The sequence below is a fragment of the Anguilla anguilla genome, chromosome 9, assembly GCF_013347855.1.
Source record: "Anguilla anguilla isolate fAngAng1 chromosome 9, fAngAng1.pri, whole genome shotgun sequence".
Taxonomy (NCBI): domain Eukaryota; kingdom Metazoa; phylum Chordata; class Actinopteri; order Anguilliformes; family Anguillidae; genus Anguilla; species Anguilla anguilla.
The window spans coordinates 5,179,244-5,195,643 of record NC_049209.1 but is presented as its reverse complement, the minus strand read 5'-3'; the positions used below and the strand labels follow the sequence as shown (position 1 = coordinate 5,195,643).

At 46.3% G+C, this 16,400-nt stretch overlaps 1 protein-coding gene across 6 annotated transcripts in view; it reads left to right on the top strand.

Moving 5' to 3' along the window:
- Window positions 1-422: 422 nt before the first annotated feature.
- Window positions 423-16,400, top strand: part of rad50 (RAD50 homolog, double strand break repair protein) — a 30,437-nt gene continuing 14,459 nt past the window's right edge. For 3 of the 6 annotated variants that reach the window (XM_035434711.1, XM_035434710.1, XM_035434717.1), the window contains exons 1-13: window positions 428-507; window positions 2,097-2,239; window positions 3,195-3,278; window positions 4,023-4,177; window positions 5,101-5,286; window positions 6,996-7,200; window positions 7,674-7,802; window positions 11,398-11,563; window positions 12,640-12,833; window positions 14,197-14,403; window positions 14,890-15,072; window positions 15,646-15,803; window positions 16,126-16,301. In XM_035434711.1, coding sequence (XP_035290602.1) covers window positions 2,111-2,239; window positions 3,195-3,278; window positions 4,023-4,177; window positions 5,101-5,286; window positions 6,996-7,200; window positions 7,674-7,802; window positions 11,398-11,563; window positions 12,640-12,833; window positions 14,197-14,403; window positions 14,890-15,072; window positions 15,646-15,803; window positions 16,126-16,301 — 1,972 coding nt within the window. In that variant the 5' untranslated portion in view covers window positions 428-507; window positions 2,097-2,110. Of the gene's footprint in view, window positions 587-2,096; window positions 2,240-3,194; window positions 3,279-4,022; window positions 4,178-5,100; window positions 5,287-6,995; window positions 7,201-7,673; window positions 7,803-11,397; window positions 11,564-12,639; window positions 12,834-14,196; window positions 14,404-14,889; window positions 15,073-15,645; window positions 15,804-16,125; window positions 16,302-16,400 lie in introns of all 6 variants that reach the window. The other 3 variants (XM_035434715.1, XM_035434716.1, XM_035434712.1) reach the window with 3 other exon arrangements.

Genomic DNA, 16,400 nt, shown 5'->3' with positions numbered 1-16,400 from the left:
AGCATACATACAGCATGTTATTCTGAGAATAAATAGGGAAAGTATTTATTTTTGGACACTTCAAGGATACACACAAAAACAGTCGTGGCCATCACTAAATGTGCTTCTGATTTCTTCCCATCACTATGATTTATTTATTTATTTATTTATTTATTTATTTATTTATTTATTTATTTATTTATTTATTTATTGACCAGGAGGTCTCTTTGGAATACATTGATTGTTGATGTAAGAGTTATTTGGCTAGATCACGTGTAATATTAATTTTTTTTTTTAATTAAAAGTTATAATAATCTAATTTAGAAGGCGCATAGAAAATAAATGGGTATTTCCATCACCAACCAGCAAATGACATCATCAAAAAATGACACCTTCCACTAACGCTTGTTTCCTCCCCTCGCCAATCAACTGATCTCCACAGACGGAAGTGACGTTACGTCATATGAATAGTCAAAAGCGGTAAGGGGAGGCTGTGAGTTCTGCAACTTTCAAAACATATACTTGCCGGTAAAATCGTGTTCTCCTCTTACGTAGTTTCACACGTTTTTACGTTGCTCCAATACAGATAGCGTACTTAGCCATCTAGGTGAGAATTAATGTGTATAAATAATCGAATGGCCAGTTATTCAAGTGGCTTTATCGTCAATATCATAGCAGTAGTGCGAGGTATGTTAGCTTCCTAGCAGCCTCATACCGAGGCAACATTGCTGCTGGATGCCCATGGGCAGCATGTCTGACCAGCAGTATCTGACTGCAGAGCTAATATGAAAAATACGCGCCAACTGACGTTCGTGAAATCGCTAAGAAGCATGTTTGAGCGAGGCTGCGTAGAGTGCATGCATGTTTCCATTCAGCACGCAGACTAGCTAATCAGGAAGCTAATCTAGCTAGCTGTTTTACGTCAGTGGTTTACTGAACGTTGTCGTAAAATTTCTTCTTACTGTGAGGAATGCCCGACTTGTTTACTTTCTGGACTGATGTGTCTGCGAAGTAAATCTGTCGTTTCTGCCGCAGCTCTTTCGAAACAAGCAATATTGGAATCGTCCTAAAAATGTATTCTTACCACGAAGAGTGCCTGACCCACAGGCGTAAACATGTGTTGCTGCGGCGGCACAGTGACATCGATAAATACCATCTTTGGGGATAAAAGGCTACCGTCATATGATGTTAATTTATATCAAATATACCAATGCGCAAAAAGTATGCTATATTATTGTGCTTATAAAACTCTGTAAGGTCCACCTGGCCAAAGTTCCCTTCAGCCTGAAACTGGTTATTCAAGTACGTTATAAGGTAGGCCTATCATATGATATCATCCGAGCACCACCCCATCATACAATTCAGGGGAGTGTCCATAGGTAGTTCATAAGAAAACTGAAGTGAGCCTCAGCCGTGTTCTTCGGTTAATGAAACTGACAGCACAGTTGAAGATGTTATTAGTGAGAAATCATTGAAAATGCATGAAAATATGACAGCACCTTATTCCTCAACTCCCCTCAGTACCAGAAGAACAGCAGACAACACAAACAAATATCCCAGTTCAATTACGCTTCATGTATTCATGCCTCTGTGTATAAAGTTGCTAACATTTTTCATTGTCCACTCGTAAATCTTTTGGAACTGTTCAGGTGACAGAACCACCTGTACTGGTTGGGATGGATCTTTGGGGGACCTTTTTAAACACTCCGTGCTATGATGGCATTATAAACACATTGAACAGGTGATTGATGAGTGTTTTTATGTTTTGATGCATGGTAGGTTTGATATAAGTGCAGTTACGTCACTGTGGTAACCCATTCCTACGCTTACGGGTTCAGGCACTCCTCACAGTAAGGAGACATTTTGGGACAGCATTTCCGATATTGCTTGTTTCGAAAGAGCTGCGACGGTTACAGCGATACATTTGCTTAGCGGTCACACCTGTCCAGAATGTAAACATGTCGAGCGTTCTTCACGGCAAGAATACATTCCACGACAATGTTGTTAGATATACCAGCAAGGAAAAGCCTATATTTAGACATATCCTTAACCGGTTAGCGCTAGAAGCATTCGGTTGTGCGCGTGTTTTCATGCCATTTTACTCAAGTATTTTACAGTTTAGGAAATCAACATGTCAAAGATCGAGAAGATGAGCATCCTCGGGGTGCGAAGTTTCGGAGTGGAGGATAAAGACAAGCAAGTCATAACGTTCTTCAGTCCGTTGACGGTGCTCGTGGGGCCAAACGGAGCGGGAAAAACGGTTCGTCGTGCACTCCCGATCAATAGCGCATATAGCATTGTTTTCTGCTATAGCCGATGTCGTGCAATGTTACTCACTCGCAAGTTCACCTGAAAAGCCTGGAGCCCTGTGTAGAAACGTCAGTTCCTGCCTAGAACTCTTGCTTCATTGGCTTTTCTTATAGGCTGCTTTTGTTGTGCAGCCTTATTTTGCTTCAGTCACTGGGATGGCATAGCCTACTTCATACACACTATACACTCATTCTGATATACACTACATGGCCAAAAGTATGTGGACACGTGACACACTCATTCAAAATTATGGGCATTAATATGGAGTTGGTCCATCTTTTGCTGCTATAACAACCTCCAATTGTTATTGTTAAAATCTTCTGGGAATGCTTCAGGGATTTGCTCCCATTCAGCCAGAAGCATGAGGTCGGGCGCTGATTGGTCGTTTAGGCCTGGCCTGAAGTTTGGCTTTCCAGTTGGTGTCAAAGGTGTTGGATTTGGTTGAGGTCAGAGCTCTGTGCAGGCAAGTCGAGTTCTTCCACACCCATCTCGACAAAACCATTTCTATATGGACCTCACTGCGTGCCCAGGGGCATTGTCATAAACTGTTGCCACAAAGTTGGAAGCACAGAATAGTCTAGAATGTACTTGCTGTAAGATTTGCCTTCACTGGAACTGAGGGGCCTAGCGCAAACCATGACAAACAGCCCCAGATCAAGAGATGTCCAGATACTTTTGGTCATATAGTATAAGTAGTCATTTTATTAGTGACATTGCTTAATATATGTACTTTATAATAAAATTGCCTGCAAGGTGCAAGACTGACGTTAAAAAAGGGACACTCAACTGCAGTCTTGCATCATATCATATTTGCCCAGGGTTGTAGAGCAAATTTGTGTTCGATTACCAGAGCTAAAATGCATTTAAGCTAAAATGGACTCTTCTTTCTGTACTTTTAACTGCAGACCATCATTGAATGTCTGAAGTACATCACATCCGGTGACTTTCCACCCGGAAGTAAGGGGAACACCTTTGTCCATGACCCCAAGGTAAGGACCTCTGTCACGTGACACGGTGCGCCTGAGCACAGACGCAATTATTAGAACCGCTGCTTGTCGGAGAGAGAACGCCTGGCCCACTTTCAACCCACAAAACCAGTTCCCTCCACCACACCGTGTGGCTGGGGGTTCGTTTCTCAGCCGAGGCCCTTCCCCTGCTGAGATTGTGGGCTGTCTGCCCTCCTTAAAAAATTTTAAAAAAAATCACAACAAAAAAATGTAGTGTTGTTGTAAATAAACAATAAATATAAAAACAAAATCCCAACAGCAAACCAGGTTTCAGCTGCCTTGTTTTAGTGTTTGTCTTGTGCGGCCTCAGAATTCTGATGGACTGTTTGTTGGTTCTTCTCAATTCGGCACTTTTAAAGTCTGGAGAGTTCAAAGGTCAAAGCTTGTGGCAATAAGCAAGCAGGCACTGTGCTAAAATAACTAGGACAAAAGAAAATGAATGATAGACCTCGAGACACGTCTTACCCAACCTGTATTGACAAACAGTTTGGCTGTAACAATAACCAGAATGGGTCTTCAGGACCATTCAGGTTTGCAAATGAAATTAAACTTTAAATGATTTAATTTCTAAATAAAGAAAAAAAAAAAAAAGAACTGCAGACACGTGGCAGTCTGAAGCCAAGCTAGCCTGGGCTACCGGTCTACTGGAAATTAAGGCGGAGTGCGACCCTCTTCCGCTCGCTGAGCGTGGCTAACGGCGATGTCCCGTGCCCGTCCCCGTCCCAGGACGCCCACGAGACGGAAGTGCGCGCCCAGATCCGGCTGCAGTTCCGCGACGTTAACGGCGAGCAGGTGATGGTCCAGCGGTCCATGCAGAGCACGCAGAAGGGCAAGAAGACACCAGAGTTCAAGACCCTGGAAGGGGTGATCGCCAGGGTGAAGTGAGTCACATCGCCGAGCACGACCGGACGAACGCCAGCCGTCCGGTAGATAGCGTTCCCGTCATTAATTAGAGCTGTTCGATATTAGAATTATTTCATAGGCTATTCCATGTGAGCTCAGTCAAGTTATTTTTTTCATAATATCCAGATGTCAGGGGTTCTGCTGGACAGAATTTCGGGCTCCCCCCCCCCCACTCCCCGCACTGACCCTGCTCAAGAGCTTATTGGACAGGGCACTTGACCTTTCGCGTCCTTAAAATAGAGCCCTGGGCCATTTCTGAACAGGAGTTGCACACAGGGGGGAAAACCCTAGAACTAGTGTTCGTGGCTTGTGTAGTTACTGAAAATATAGCCTCTACGCCTAAAGTATGTGCAAAGTCTCACCACGCAACGGAATCTTCTAATTGTGACATCACTATGCCCAAGAGTGGAAGCATGTAGAACATGGTGCCATATATGGTGTTTTACAAATGCACACATGATGGGGACAAGATGAGTGAGATGTGTTGCCTTAATGTGAAAGTTTTTTTCCGTCAAAAATCTTCATATTTTTGTGTATATGCTAAATTATCGTTTAAACCTCTTTTTTTATGGTTTGAACAAGTTGAAGTTCATGCAGAATTTATCTAGTGACTTATCTAATGTTTTCCGCTAGTCTGACGCAAACTATCATTTTTCTGGGAAACTAGCAGTCTGACTACAGGAAAGGGCTTTGCAATCTGTAGATGGTGTAGGATATGGTGTCAGATGCAACCTTTTTTTTTTTTTTGTGGTTGCGGTTAATAAAATCTTTTGCTGGCATTGCGGTTAAAAAGCATTTGAGACTCATGGCCAAAGTCATGTGGAGTGTTTGAGAGAGATTAAACTTACTACCCCCCCCCCCCCTTTTTCCTGAACACCCAAATGTGTGTTCCCCTCTCCAGGCATGGGGAGAAGGTGAGCCTGAGCTCCAAATGTGCGGAGATCGACCGCGAGATGATCACGGCGCTGGGCGTGTCCAAGGCCGTCCTCAACCACGTCATCTTCTGCCACCAGGAGGAGTCCAACTGGCCACTCAGCGAGGGCAAGGCGCTCAAGCAGAAGTTCGATGAGATCTTCTCAGCCACAAGGTTGTGCACCGCCCCCCCCCCCCCCCCCCCCCATATTACTTTATCCCCTAATGGCATTATTGCACCCCCCCTGCCCCCCATAGTATTTCACCCCCCCCACCCCTCATGGTGTGCAGGTTTCTGTTTTAGCCCAGCAGTAAGACACCTGATTCTACTTGTCAAGGTCTTGATTAAAGGACCGTGATTAGTTCATCAGTGGCATCAGGTTTATGACCTTGGTGCTTGCATACCAGGCAGCTAAGGGGTCAGCACCAGGGTACATTCAGAGGATCATCAGACCCTACACACCAGCCAGGCCTCTCCGTTCTGCCACCTCTGGACGCTTGGCACCTCCCCCTCTTCGCGTCTGTACTTCCCGCTCCCGTCTGCTGTCTGTCCTGACCCTCGCTGGTGGAATGACCTCCCCGTGACGGTCAGAACAGCAGAGAATCTCACCACCTTCAAACGGAGACTGAAGACTCATCTCTTCAGGCTGCACCTCTCCCCACCCCTCCCTAGCCTATAGTTTAGCTCACTGTACCTAGTTAGGATAATATGATTATGTTAGTGTATCTGGCAGGATTGTTTTTGTCTGATTAGGTGTGATTAGATGTGATTCCAGTGCTAGTTTGTACTTGGTAGGATTCTTTGTTGCTGAACAAGCTTACTCTACAGGGTTGGAGTCCTGATCAATGTGGTCACTTCTGGCACTACGATCCTTACTTCACTCTAGTGTTTCTTTTGCACCTCTACATCATGAACCAACGCACTTGTTGTACGTCGCTCTGGATAAGAGCGTCTGCTAAATGCCTATAATGTAATGTAATCAGGTGTCTTAGTGCAAAGTCCCCCGTCTTTCCATGTAAGACAGGGGATTCCTGGTTTAAATAACGTCTGAAGGGGCAGGAAGTTTCCAACTGCTCTAGCACTGATGCTGTACTGATAGTCTTCTGAGTGACAGCGACTTCCTTGGTTATTTAAACTGGCGGACTCAAGAGTCAGCAAAAGGTGCATTCCCAGAAAGATCTCTGACATTCACACCTCGGAGGGTGACGACCAATAAGAAATGACTAACGTTGAAGTGTCTTATATTCACGGATTTATTTTAACTTGTGAACTTGTGAAGTATTTTTTTCGCTGAACTTTTTTTTCTTTTTTGCCAAGTTTGAGCTCAGTTCAGTATATGTATAATGCAAGGGTTTGCCTCTTAAGAGTAGCCACGAGAAACTTGAGTTTGTTACACTAGGGTCGGTGACGTTTTTCAAAAAATGGAAAAAGTGGCAGCAATTTTTAAGGCTTTTAAAAGTTGTTTGAAGTGACTCAGTATTACCTAAATTGAATCACATCTCGGTGCGAGCGCTTAAAAACCTTTGGGTAAATATTGGGTGGTGTTCAGTCAAATTGCTTCCTCCTGCAGTAACTAAAATGAAATAAAAGGTGAACATAGAATGGTTTGAAGTAGAGCTTTTGGCTCTTAAGCGGGCCGCATGGACGGAGTGTGGCACAGTGGGTAAGGAACTGGGCTTGTAACCGAAAGGTTGCAGGTTCGATTCCCGGGTAGGACACTGCCGTTGTACCCTTGAGCAAGGTACTTAACCGAAATTGCTTCAGTATATATCCAGCTGTACAATGGATACAGTAAAAATGCTATGTAAAAGTTGTGTAAGTCGCTCTGGATAAGAGCGTCTGCTAAATGCCTGTAATGTAATGTAATGTTTCCCGTGTCCCAGGTACATCAAAGTCCTGGAGACTCTGCGCCAGCTCAGGCTGAAGCAGGCCAACACCGTCAAGAGCTGCCAGGTGGAGCTGAGGTACCTGAAGCAGAACAAGGAGAAGGCCCAGGAGATCCGGGACCTGCTGACCGCCAAGGAGGCCCAGCTGGCCGCCTCGAGGGAGAGCGTGCAGCGCCTCGAGGGCCAGATCGAGCCCCTGGAGGTGGGGTGTGGCTGCCGTGGCGACCGCGCGTCGTTGCCGTGACGACCGCCTGATAAAGCTTGGCTGTGCTTACTGGAATGTTTTGAATTGACAGACAGGGGCAATGAAGTGGAGCAAATATCACTTTCCACTATAATAATAATAATAATAATAATAATAATACAATTTTACTTGTATCCCATGTGTCATGGTGAATCATGCAGATTCCAGAATGTTTTCATTTGAAATGGCCCCCAGGGACAATAAAGAGAGACTGAGTGATTGATTGATCGATTGACTGAGTGAGTGATTGATTGATCAATTGATCCTCAGGTGTATTATAGCAGTATGCTGAGTGAGTTTTGGACATTTGGCTCAATCTGTCTCCCTAATGTCAAGTACCATCGCTGTGCCATCTTGTTTTATTTATTTATTTATTTATTTGTTTGTTTGTTTGTTTGTTTATTTATTTGTTTATGTGTTTCTTTCTGTAGAACCGTTTGATGGACATCGATAATAACCTGGGTAAGGTGATGAAGCTGGATAACGACATCAAGGCCCTGGACAGCAGGAAGAAGCAGATGGAGGAGGACAATCGGGAGCTGGAGGAGAAGATGGAGCAGGTACAGCACCATCACCGCAGTGAGCAGAGAATGCCCCACTGCAGGCCCAGGATGTGACCGTTGGAGGTTGCGCCCCCCCCCCCCACACACACACACACACACCCACCCCCCCAATATTCTTTGGTGAAAAGTTCAAATACTAGCCTCACTCTGAATAATCATCACGTTTAAAAAAAAAAAGGCCACATTAAGCTTGGTGAGTGATCGGGATGGTAAATTTGTACAAAATGAACCCTTGGAGATGGACAACTCCAGAAAGCATATGCAAATCTTTCCTGTGCCACTTTTCCTTGATTAGTATTTGTAATTAGTATTTTGTGTTTTTTTTATTTTTTTAATTGAGGAGTGGGCAGGCCGTTCTGCTCCTGCTTATATCATTTGAAGCTTAGTTTCGCACGCACAGGAAGGCACAGAGGGTTGCAGGTCGAGCCGCGATCACCGTACAGAAAAGGCGCCGTTCACATTTTTCCGATTTCAGCGTCGGCCGCCCTGTCGACTGCCAGACAGTCTCCTCGACGCGCGTTTGATTCTTCGCGTGAAACCGGATGCAGAACCGAGATAAACAGACGATGCACGTGAACTTGTGTTTCTGCGCCAAGTCTGAACAATTACACGTACCTCAGTGTTTCAGAATCATATCTTGTGCAAAGGGCAAACCACGATGATGTCACTTTTTTATGATTAGCACAGTATCTGTGCATCTGGGATCATATTTCTTGTGTTAGGCCACTTACTATAAACTATGTCTTTTTATTAGTTCTTATACTCCTAGCATTGTAGGGACGACTCAAACTAACCCAAGTTGGGAGCTTTACTCTTTGACTGTGTAACACTGAATCGTATGTGTTTACATGCGATCAGTGGGTATGCAAACGTGAACAGCCAATGACTGTTGCCGTTGCAAAGTGCCAAACTGTGCTGTATAAGAATGCTCTGCCAAACTCTGACCTGCGCATGGGACACCTGTGTACCCAGTGAAGCACTTTGGGTGTTGGGCTCTGTGCTGTTGTTTCTTAGTCCTTTAAATGCAGTGAACATAATTTAATCCAAACAACTGTGTTTTACCTGCAAGTGCGCAAGTGCCTACAATGGAGTCAAGTGGCAGGATCGCACACCCCACACTGAAATACTGGAAAGGACCAATTGCAAACATATAGAAACCATCATTTCTCTGCACCAACTTCGCTGGCTCGGACATGTCACAAGAATGCCAGAACAACGCCTTCCAAGGAGGACTCTGTATGGCCAGCTACACCGTGGCAAGCGCTCGGCGGGTGGGCAGAAAAAGCGCTATAAGGATCAGGCCAAAATAGCCATGAAGAAATGTAACATCAACCCGGCTAACCCGGAAAACCTAGCTGCAGAGCGATCCATCTGGAGGCGACAATGTGAGGAGGGTCTACAAAAACTAGAGACAGGTATCACAAATGCACGCCATGAAAAGCATGCAAAAAGACATGCACGCCTGCCAGCACTTAGCCCACCAACACCAAACCCAACATTTGTGTGTCTTGAATGTGGTAGAGAGTGCAAGTCACAAATCAGACTTTTTAGTCACCAAAGGACACACCGGTAAATGCAGAAGAAGAAGTCGTCATCGAACTCGATGGACTACCTTAAGCAAGTGTGTGTGCGCGTGTGTAAATGTCTGTGTATGTTGTGGCAAAATTGATTGGCAAATTTTAATGTGTGGAATGTCAAAAGCAGCAGTAGGTAACAACAGATTGGAATCAAAGGTTATAAATGGTGCCCAGATTTCTTCAAACTGATTCCGCGTGATTACATTTTTTATTACATTATTTCCTATAAGATGGTTTTGCCATTGTGTGGCATTTCCTATATTTCCAGTCTCAGAGGACCGCTTTCTTGGTGGTAGTCGTGGTGACCGATACGGGTTTTGTGTGGTGAGGTGGTGTGTTGATTGGTAGGCCGAGGGATGGGGGGGCAGTGGAGTACTGCAGCCCACGATGTGGGACATTCCGCAGTTAAGCCTTCTGATTCCTCAGAACAGTTGTTGCGTAGGTGGGCGGAGCCAGGTGGCCTGTGAGTAGGTGTCTGGGGTGTCTGCAGTGCGGTGAGATCATCCACATTGCACTGAGAACGGCAGACTTCCCTCTCCCATGCATTTGATTGCAGCCGAATCGAACACTGAATGTAAACAACCCCGCCGCCCCCACCTCCCCCCCCTAGGGAACAATTGCGATATGGGTTATATGGGGGGGGGGGGGGCTCCCTGGATTTGGAAAGGTTGGGAAAACCCCTGGTCTATGGCGGTGGCGGCGGCATTTTGAATGCGCCAGTATCGATGGAATTGATCGCATACGACCGAGACTAAATTTGGATGGACTTGTAGGTCAGCCTTGAGTCAAGGGATTTCCATCAGACGAGGGCTGGTATCTGCATGCTAAATTTGGCATGTTCTTATCTTGTATTTTCCCCCACACACCAAAAAATATAGTATTAATACCACATACCTAACTCCTTTCTACAAACGCTGATAGCATGCATGATAGAGTGGTGATTCATCGGCTTTTGAACAGGATGTAAAATTTCACCTCTGAGGAGGAACGAAGCAAGCTTCCACTGATCGTGACAGATAGATGCCAACATTGTCGTAGCTTACTGACAATGCGTGACCTAATAAAGTTTTCTTTTTTTTTTTCTTTTTTTTTAAAGAAAGTCCAAGCGTGTAATATACGCAGGGTTTTTCCTGGCTCAAAATAGGGCTTAGGCGATGACTTTGTGTAACGGTTACTGTGGTCGATCCGGCTTTGCCGCCAATGGGCACTCAACGAGCTCTTTCCCTATATTCAGCTGCATTTAGAATGTTTCATTCTGCTACATTCTAAATACAATCAAGCGGATTCTGCTGTAGTTAATTTAGTTTGTCTGAGGTTGCACGTAAACTTCAGAAGCATTCAGAACTTCAAACGCGGCATCTTTCACGACGAAGTTATAAATTGGGCAGAAACTAGGCCCAAGAAAGCAAGCAAGGTAAAAACTCCCCAGTGGGGAGGAAAACACTCAACAAACAGTGACAAGAAAAAGATTTCCCTTCTGATTGATGGGTATTTCTTACTATTAATGCAGACGAGGTAGGCCTGACAGTATGGACGAAACATCAGTGGTTTTTATAGAAATGGATTAAATGAAATCAGAATATTTTACTGAGAGTGAGAGTTGTGGCCTGTTCATAAGTCAATTCTTTATATATTTTCTGGCTGTTACTGCTCACAGCCAGTTTGAGCGCTGTTTCCTCCTCATACTGTTAACGTGAGCAATTCTGGGTAGAGCGATGTCCCTTTCTTTGTGTGTGTAACCCAGACCTGGGTCAAATACTTTTCTGTGCTCTGGTGTATTTGAGCCTGCCAATATGACCAGAAGGCGGGGTTTGCACTTTTTTGAGAGTATTTCATTGGTTCCAATACACCAGACATGATCAGTAAAGAGTAGTATTTGAATCCAAAACAAATCCATATTCATTTGACCCAGGTCGGGTGTAACCTTCAACTTTTGGTGTTTTCTTGTAAAAAAAAATAAATGAAATAAAATAAAAGAAAGTATAAAAATGAAAAGGCGTGGTGATGTGCTCCAGGTGTTCCAGGGCTCGGACGAGCAGCTGCAGGAGATGTACCAGAACCACCAGCGCACCGTGCACGAGAAGGAGCGTCGCCTGGAGACGTGCCAGCGCGACACGGAGCGGGCGTACCGGGAGTGCCAGCGGCTCAACCGCGCCAAGTCCGAGCTGCTGATGGAGCAGGGTGCGTCCCGCCACGTCGCCCGAAAAAACATCACCGAAAAACATTACGTTACAGGCGTCTAGCAGACGCTCTTATGCAGGCCGACTTATGAATGGAAATACCCTTCAGTGTTGCAATAACAAAGAGGGTGGAACGGTTCGTAACATTAAACCACCACAACCAATCTACACAATAACGCAACCAACGCGCAGATGTTTAAAGAGAGAAAATGATTATTTATTATATACAACTTAATGATTTCCTATAAACTAAAAGTGTCGACCTAGCTAAAATGTCCGTGACACAAAGGCTATTTAATTGAGCCTCACCGGGCAGCCAGTACAGCGGTCCAAGTCCTCCGTGAGGCCGGTCCTCTCCACCAGGTCCAATCGCAGGGATTACGTGATGTTAGCGTCCTCTGCTGGTCAAGTACTGTACTGAAATACAGCTGGATGTGTATACTGAAGCAAAGCATGGCAGGCACCTTGCTCAAGGGTACAGCGGCAGGGTCCTATCCGGGAATCAAACTTGCAACCTGTAGGTCACAAGCCAGGTTCCTTGCCCATTATACTACATTGCCGCCCTTAAAACATGTCTGGAGGTAACGGCGTCGAGACAGGGAACTGCGGCCTATTCAGTACTGGATAGGGTCTCGGTGCCTTCAGGCCCGGGTCAGAGGCAGTTCAGATACTTTCAAATGCTTCCTGGAAAAGTAGTTTCAAATCTGTCTTGGGCAAGTTTGCGACTGCTGCAGCGCGAGGCCAGTCACGGTGTTTTTTGGAAAGTGCTGAATCCGGTCATCTGGTTTGGGATTCGGTGTTGGGAAGAACCTCATCCAGATTTTAATGCCAATTAGTATCAATTGATAGATCTGAATATCCAGATCTGAATATCTCAGAAGACTCTGATGTGATTTGTTTGTCTGTCTGTCTGTTTGTCTGTCTGCCTCTCTGTTTGTTTGTCTGTATGTCTGTTTGTTTGTTTGTCTGTCTGTCTGTCTCTCTGTTTGTTTGTCTGTATGTCTGTTTGTTTGTCTGTCTGTCTCTCTGTCTGTTTGTCTGTCTGTCTGACTGTTTGTCTGTTTATTTGTCATCCAGGCCGCCTCCAGGTCCAGGCCGACCGGCAGGCCCAGAACGTGAGGAACCGGGACGCGCACGTGAAGAACCTGGCGGCGCACCTGGAGATGGAGGGGTACGAGCGCGCCCCCTTCAGCGAGCGCCAGCTCCGGAGCTTCCGCCAGCAGGTGACGGAGAGGCAGGACCGCGAGACCGAGGCCGCCAACCAGGCCATGGTAAGACCGTCGGCCCTGTCATACTGCAGTGCGGCCACTGGGTGGCAGGCCCACAGGCCCGCCTTTCATACGGCACTTCTGGCATCCATAGACTGGACACATCGCACACAGTTTTTTTTAATTCTCTTTTTTAACCTTTTTTTTTTTTTTTTTTTAACCATTTGAAGAGTAGGTTTTTGCTTTTGCATTTTATTTATTTATTTTTTTTCTCAAATTCAAAGTATGTGTTCTAGAACTCCATTTCAACTTTCAGTTACCAGTTGTGATTGTGACATTACAGGCCTCAACAGAAGTTGTGTCGTCATTCCGTTCAGGTTCGTTAGCATTTTCGAGACTTCCGGTTCAAAAAATAGATGCCCCTATGGGACAATTGAATGGCGAATTCCGAATTTCTTTAAAATAAATTATGACATTTGGACGTTTTTTTTGTATATGAAAAAACAATGCTTTTTACCCATTTTTTATAATCTAAAATAATTCTGTGTCATTTTAAAAAGCCAATTGCAAACGGTTAAGTGGCCAGCCAGCCGAGATGACCCGTCGCACAATTACAACACGATTACAACATCACGCACAGAGCTGTTTCCATACACACGCGAAAACCGTTTTCTTCCTGTTTTCACCCCAACCCTTTTGGACAGTATGCTTTGATGTTTAAAGATCACAGTGAGTCAGGAGCTTAAGCCTTTTTTGGGGGGGATTTCACCACTCCAACTATTTAGAAAAGTGTTGTGAGATCTTCGAAGGTCACAGTGAGTCAGGACCGCGTCGTAACATTCCTTTCCGATGGACTGCACCTTATAAAGCTCTGTGCTGTGCGGGGGCATTGGTTTTCAGTTTTGTTCAGTGGAAGAGCACCCCCTGCTGGCCACCCAACACAACCTCCAGCAGTTAAGTTTTATCAGGAGTTTTCCTGCCAAAGTGCAAACCAGGCCAAACCCTGCTAAGTTTCAGCAGAAGGCTATGAGAGAGATTCAGGCTGACGCATCTGCTGGCTAAGCACCAGTGCTTTTCTAATGATGGTACCGGCCTGACCACATCGCTTTAGAACAGGGCAGCCCAACCCTGTTCCTGGAGGTCTAACATCCTGTAGGTTTTCATTTGAACCCTAATTTGGCACCCCTGATTCTACTAACGAGCAGCTCCAGGAGATCTCTAGTTGTTGAATGAGGTGTGCTTTGTTAGGGTTGCAGTGAAAACCTACTGGTCGGTAGATCTCCAGGAGCAGGGTTTGGGCAGCCCTGCTCTAGAACATTCTGCATGTTTCTGGATAAGTGACCTCACTGCCCTTTTCTAAATGAATGAATTGTAAAAATCGGCCCAGTAACCCGTTTTTATTTTCCCCCTTCCCCCCCCTCCCCAGAGAGACATGCAGGAGAAGGAGGCGACGAAGCAGCGGGGCATCGACGAGATTCGGGACAAGAAGACGGGCCTGGAGCGCACGGTGGATCTGAAGAGGGACCTGCAGCAGAAGCGGCAGCAGGAGCTCAGGAACGTGCGCGGGGACCTGCAGCAGCTCGAGGGCTCGTCCGCCCGCCTGCAGGAGCTGGAGCAGGAGCTGGCCAAAGCGGTGAGCTCGCCGTCGCCCCCTCCTGGTGAGCGCTCCCCTGTGTGTGCGAGGGCTCGTCCGCCCGCCCGCCTGCAGGAGCTGGAGCAGGAGCTGGCCAAAGCGGTGAGCTCGCCGTCGCCCCCTGCTGGTGCGGTGTCGAGCTCAGCGCAGGTGTCTGTTGCGTTACATCATTTTACATCACAGGCATTTTATCCACAATGAATTACACAGCTTTTGCGTTTTTTGCATAGTGTCCATTTTATCCATAGCTGGATATATACGGAAGCAACTCAGATTTTTTTTGTTTTGTTTTTTTTTAACTGCCACAAAGATTACAGAATTACAGTAACTAGGCAAACCAGGCAAAAACTAGGCCTAAACCCTCAGAAATCAAGCGGTGAGGTAAAAAAAAACCTCCCTGCTGGGAAGAAGAAACATAAGTGGAGACTATAAATAAAAAAGGTCACAGACCCAGTTCCCTAACCTCTATACCGACCCCCCCCCCAGGAGCGGGAGCTGGAGAACGCGGTGCAGGCCTCAGACGTGGACGGCCTGAAGGCCGAGGTGCAGGAGCTGCAGACGGAGAAGACGCGGCTGGACCGCGCCCAACGCAGGCTGGACCAGGAGATGGAGACGCTCAACGCCCACACCAAGACCCGCACCGAGATGGACATGCTGAAGAAGGACAAGGTGGGGGGGGCCCCCCAGGGCCACGCAGCCTCAGCGCAGTAACAGTCGTCGCCACCGTGTGGTGTCTTGGCGTTCTTTGCGTCAGTTTTGTCTTTGATTATACCTGATGCGGTAGTAAACGTCCAGACTTCAGAGGCTGCATGAAATGCTGGGGCTCACGGTGCAGATAGTTCTCTTGGCCTTGAACTAAACTTTGGGCTTTATCTCCACAAGCTAATTTGTATCTCTTGTTGCGCCGTGTGGACGCTGAGGACTGTGTGTCTTCACACCTGGCAGAGGCCTCTTCCGTTCGGTGGAGGGCAAACCCCAGCAGCGAGACTTGAGCCCCCATCATCTGAGCGAGGCTGCTGTGTGGTTTCTTTCTTCTTTGGTGCAAATATGAGTTCAGTAGTGAGCAGTGGCCTGCTACAGGAAATGACATCACTCCTATAGCTTATCCTGTGCCAGCTTGGTTTGACACCTGCTACAGAGTTGTTTCTGTTTCCGTTTGTAATAAAAATAGACAAATAAATAAATAAATAAATGTAATTATTTCACGCGTTGTCGAAAGCCTATTTTTTTTCCGTTAATCAGACGGATAAGGAAGAACAGGTGCGGAAAATCAAGTCCAGGCACAATGAGGACCTGACGTCCCTCCTGGGGCACTTCCCCAACAAGAAGCAGCTGGAGGACTGGATCCACGGCAAGAACCGGGAGGTTAACCAGACCAGAGACAAGCTCTACAAACTCAGGTGAGAACCAGGAAATCAACCAAACCAGGATCTGGTTGGTCTCTCCTGTGTGTAATTTCAGTAAGGATCTGGTTGGTCTCTCCTGTGTGTAATTTCAGTAAGGATCTGGTTGGTCTCCTGTGTGTAATTTCAGTAAGTATCTGGTTGGTCTGTCCTGTGTGTGTAATTTCAGTATCTGGTTGGTCCCTCCTGCATGTGTAATTTCAGTAAGGATCTGGCTGGTCTGTCCTGTGTGTGTAATTTCAGTAAGGATCTGGCTGGTCTGTCCTGTGTGTGTAATTTCAGTAAGGACCTGGCTGGTCTCTCCCGTGTGTAATTTCAGTAAGGACCTGGCCTCAGCCGAGCAGAATAAGAGTCACTGCAGCGCGGAGATCCGGCGGAAGGAGCAGCAGCTGACCAGCTTCGAGGAGCAGATGTTCAACGTGTGTGGCAGCCAGGACTTCCAGTCCGATCTGGTCAAGCTGCAGGAGGACCTGGAGAAGTGCTCCAAGCAGAGGGGTACGGAGTTTACTTCAAGAGGGGCGGAGCAGGGACCACTGTCGGCGTTAGGGGAGGCATGCCTTCTGGCTTAGCGCTTTATGGTGTGAGATTAGAATG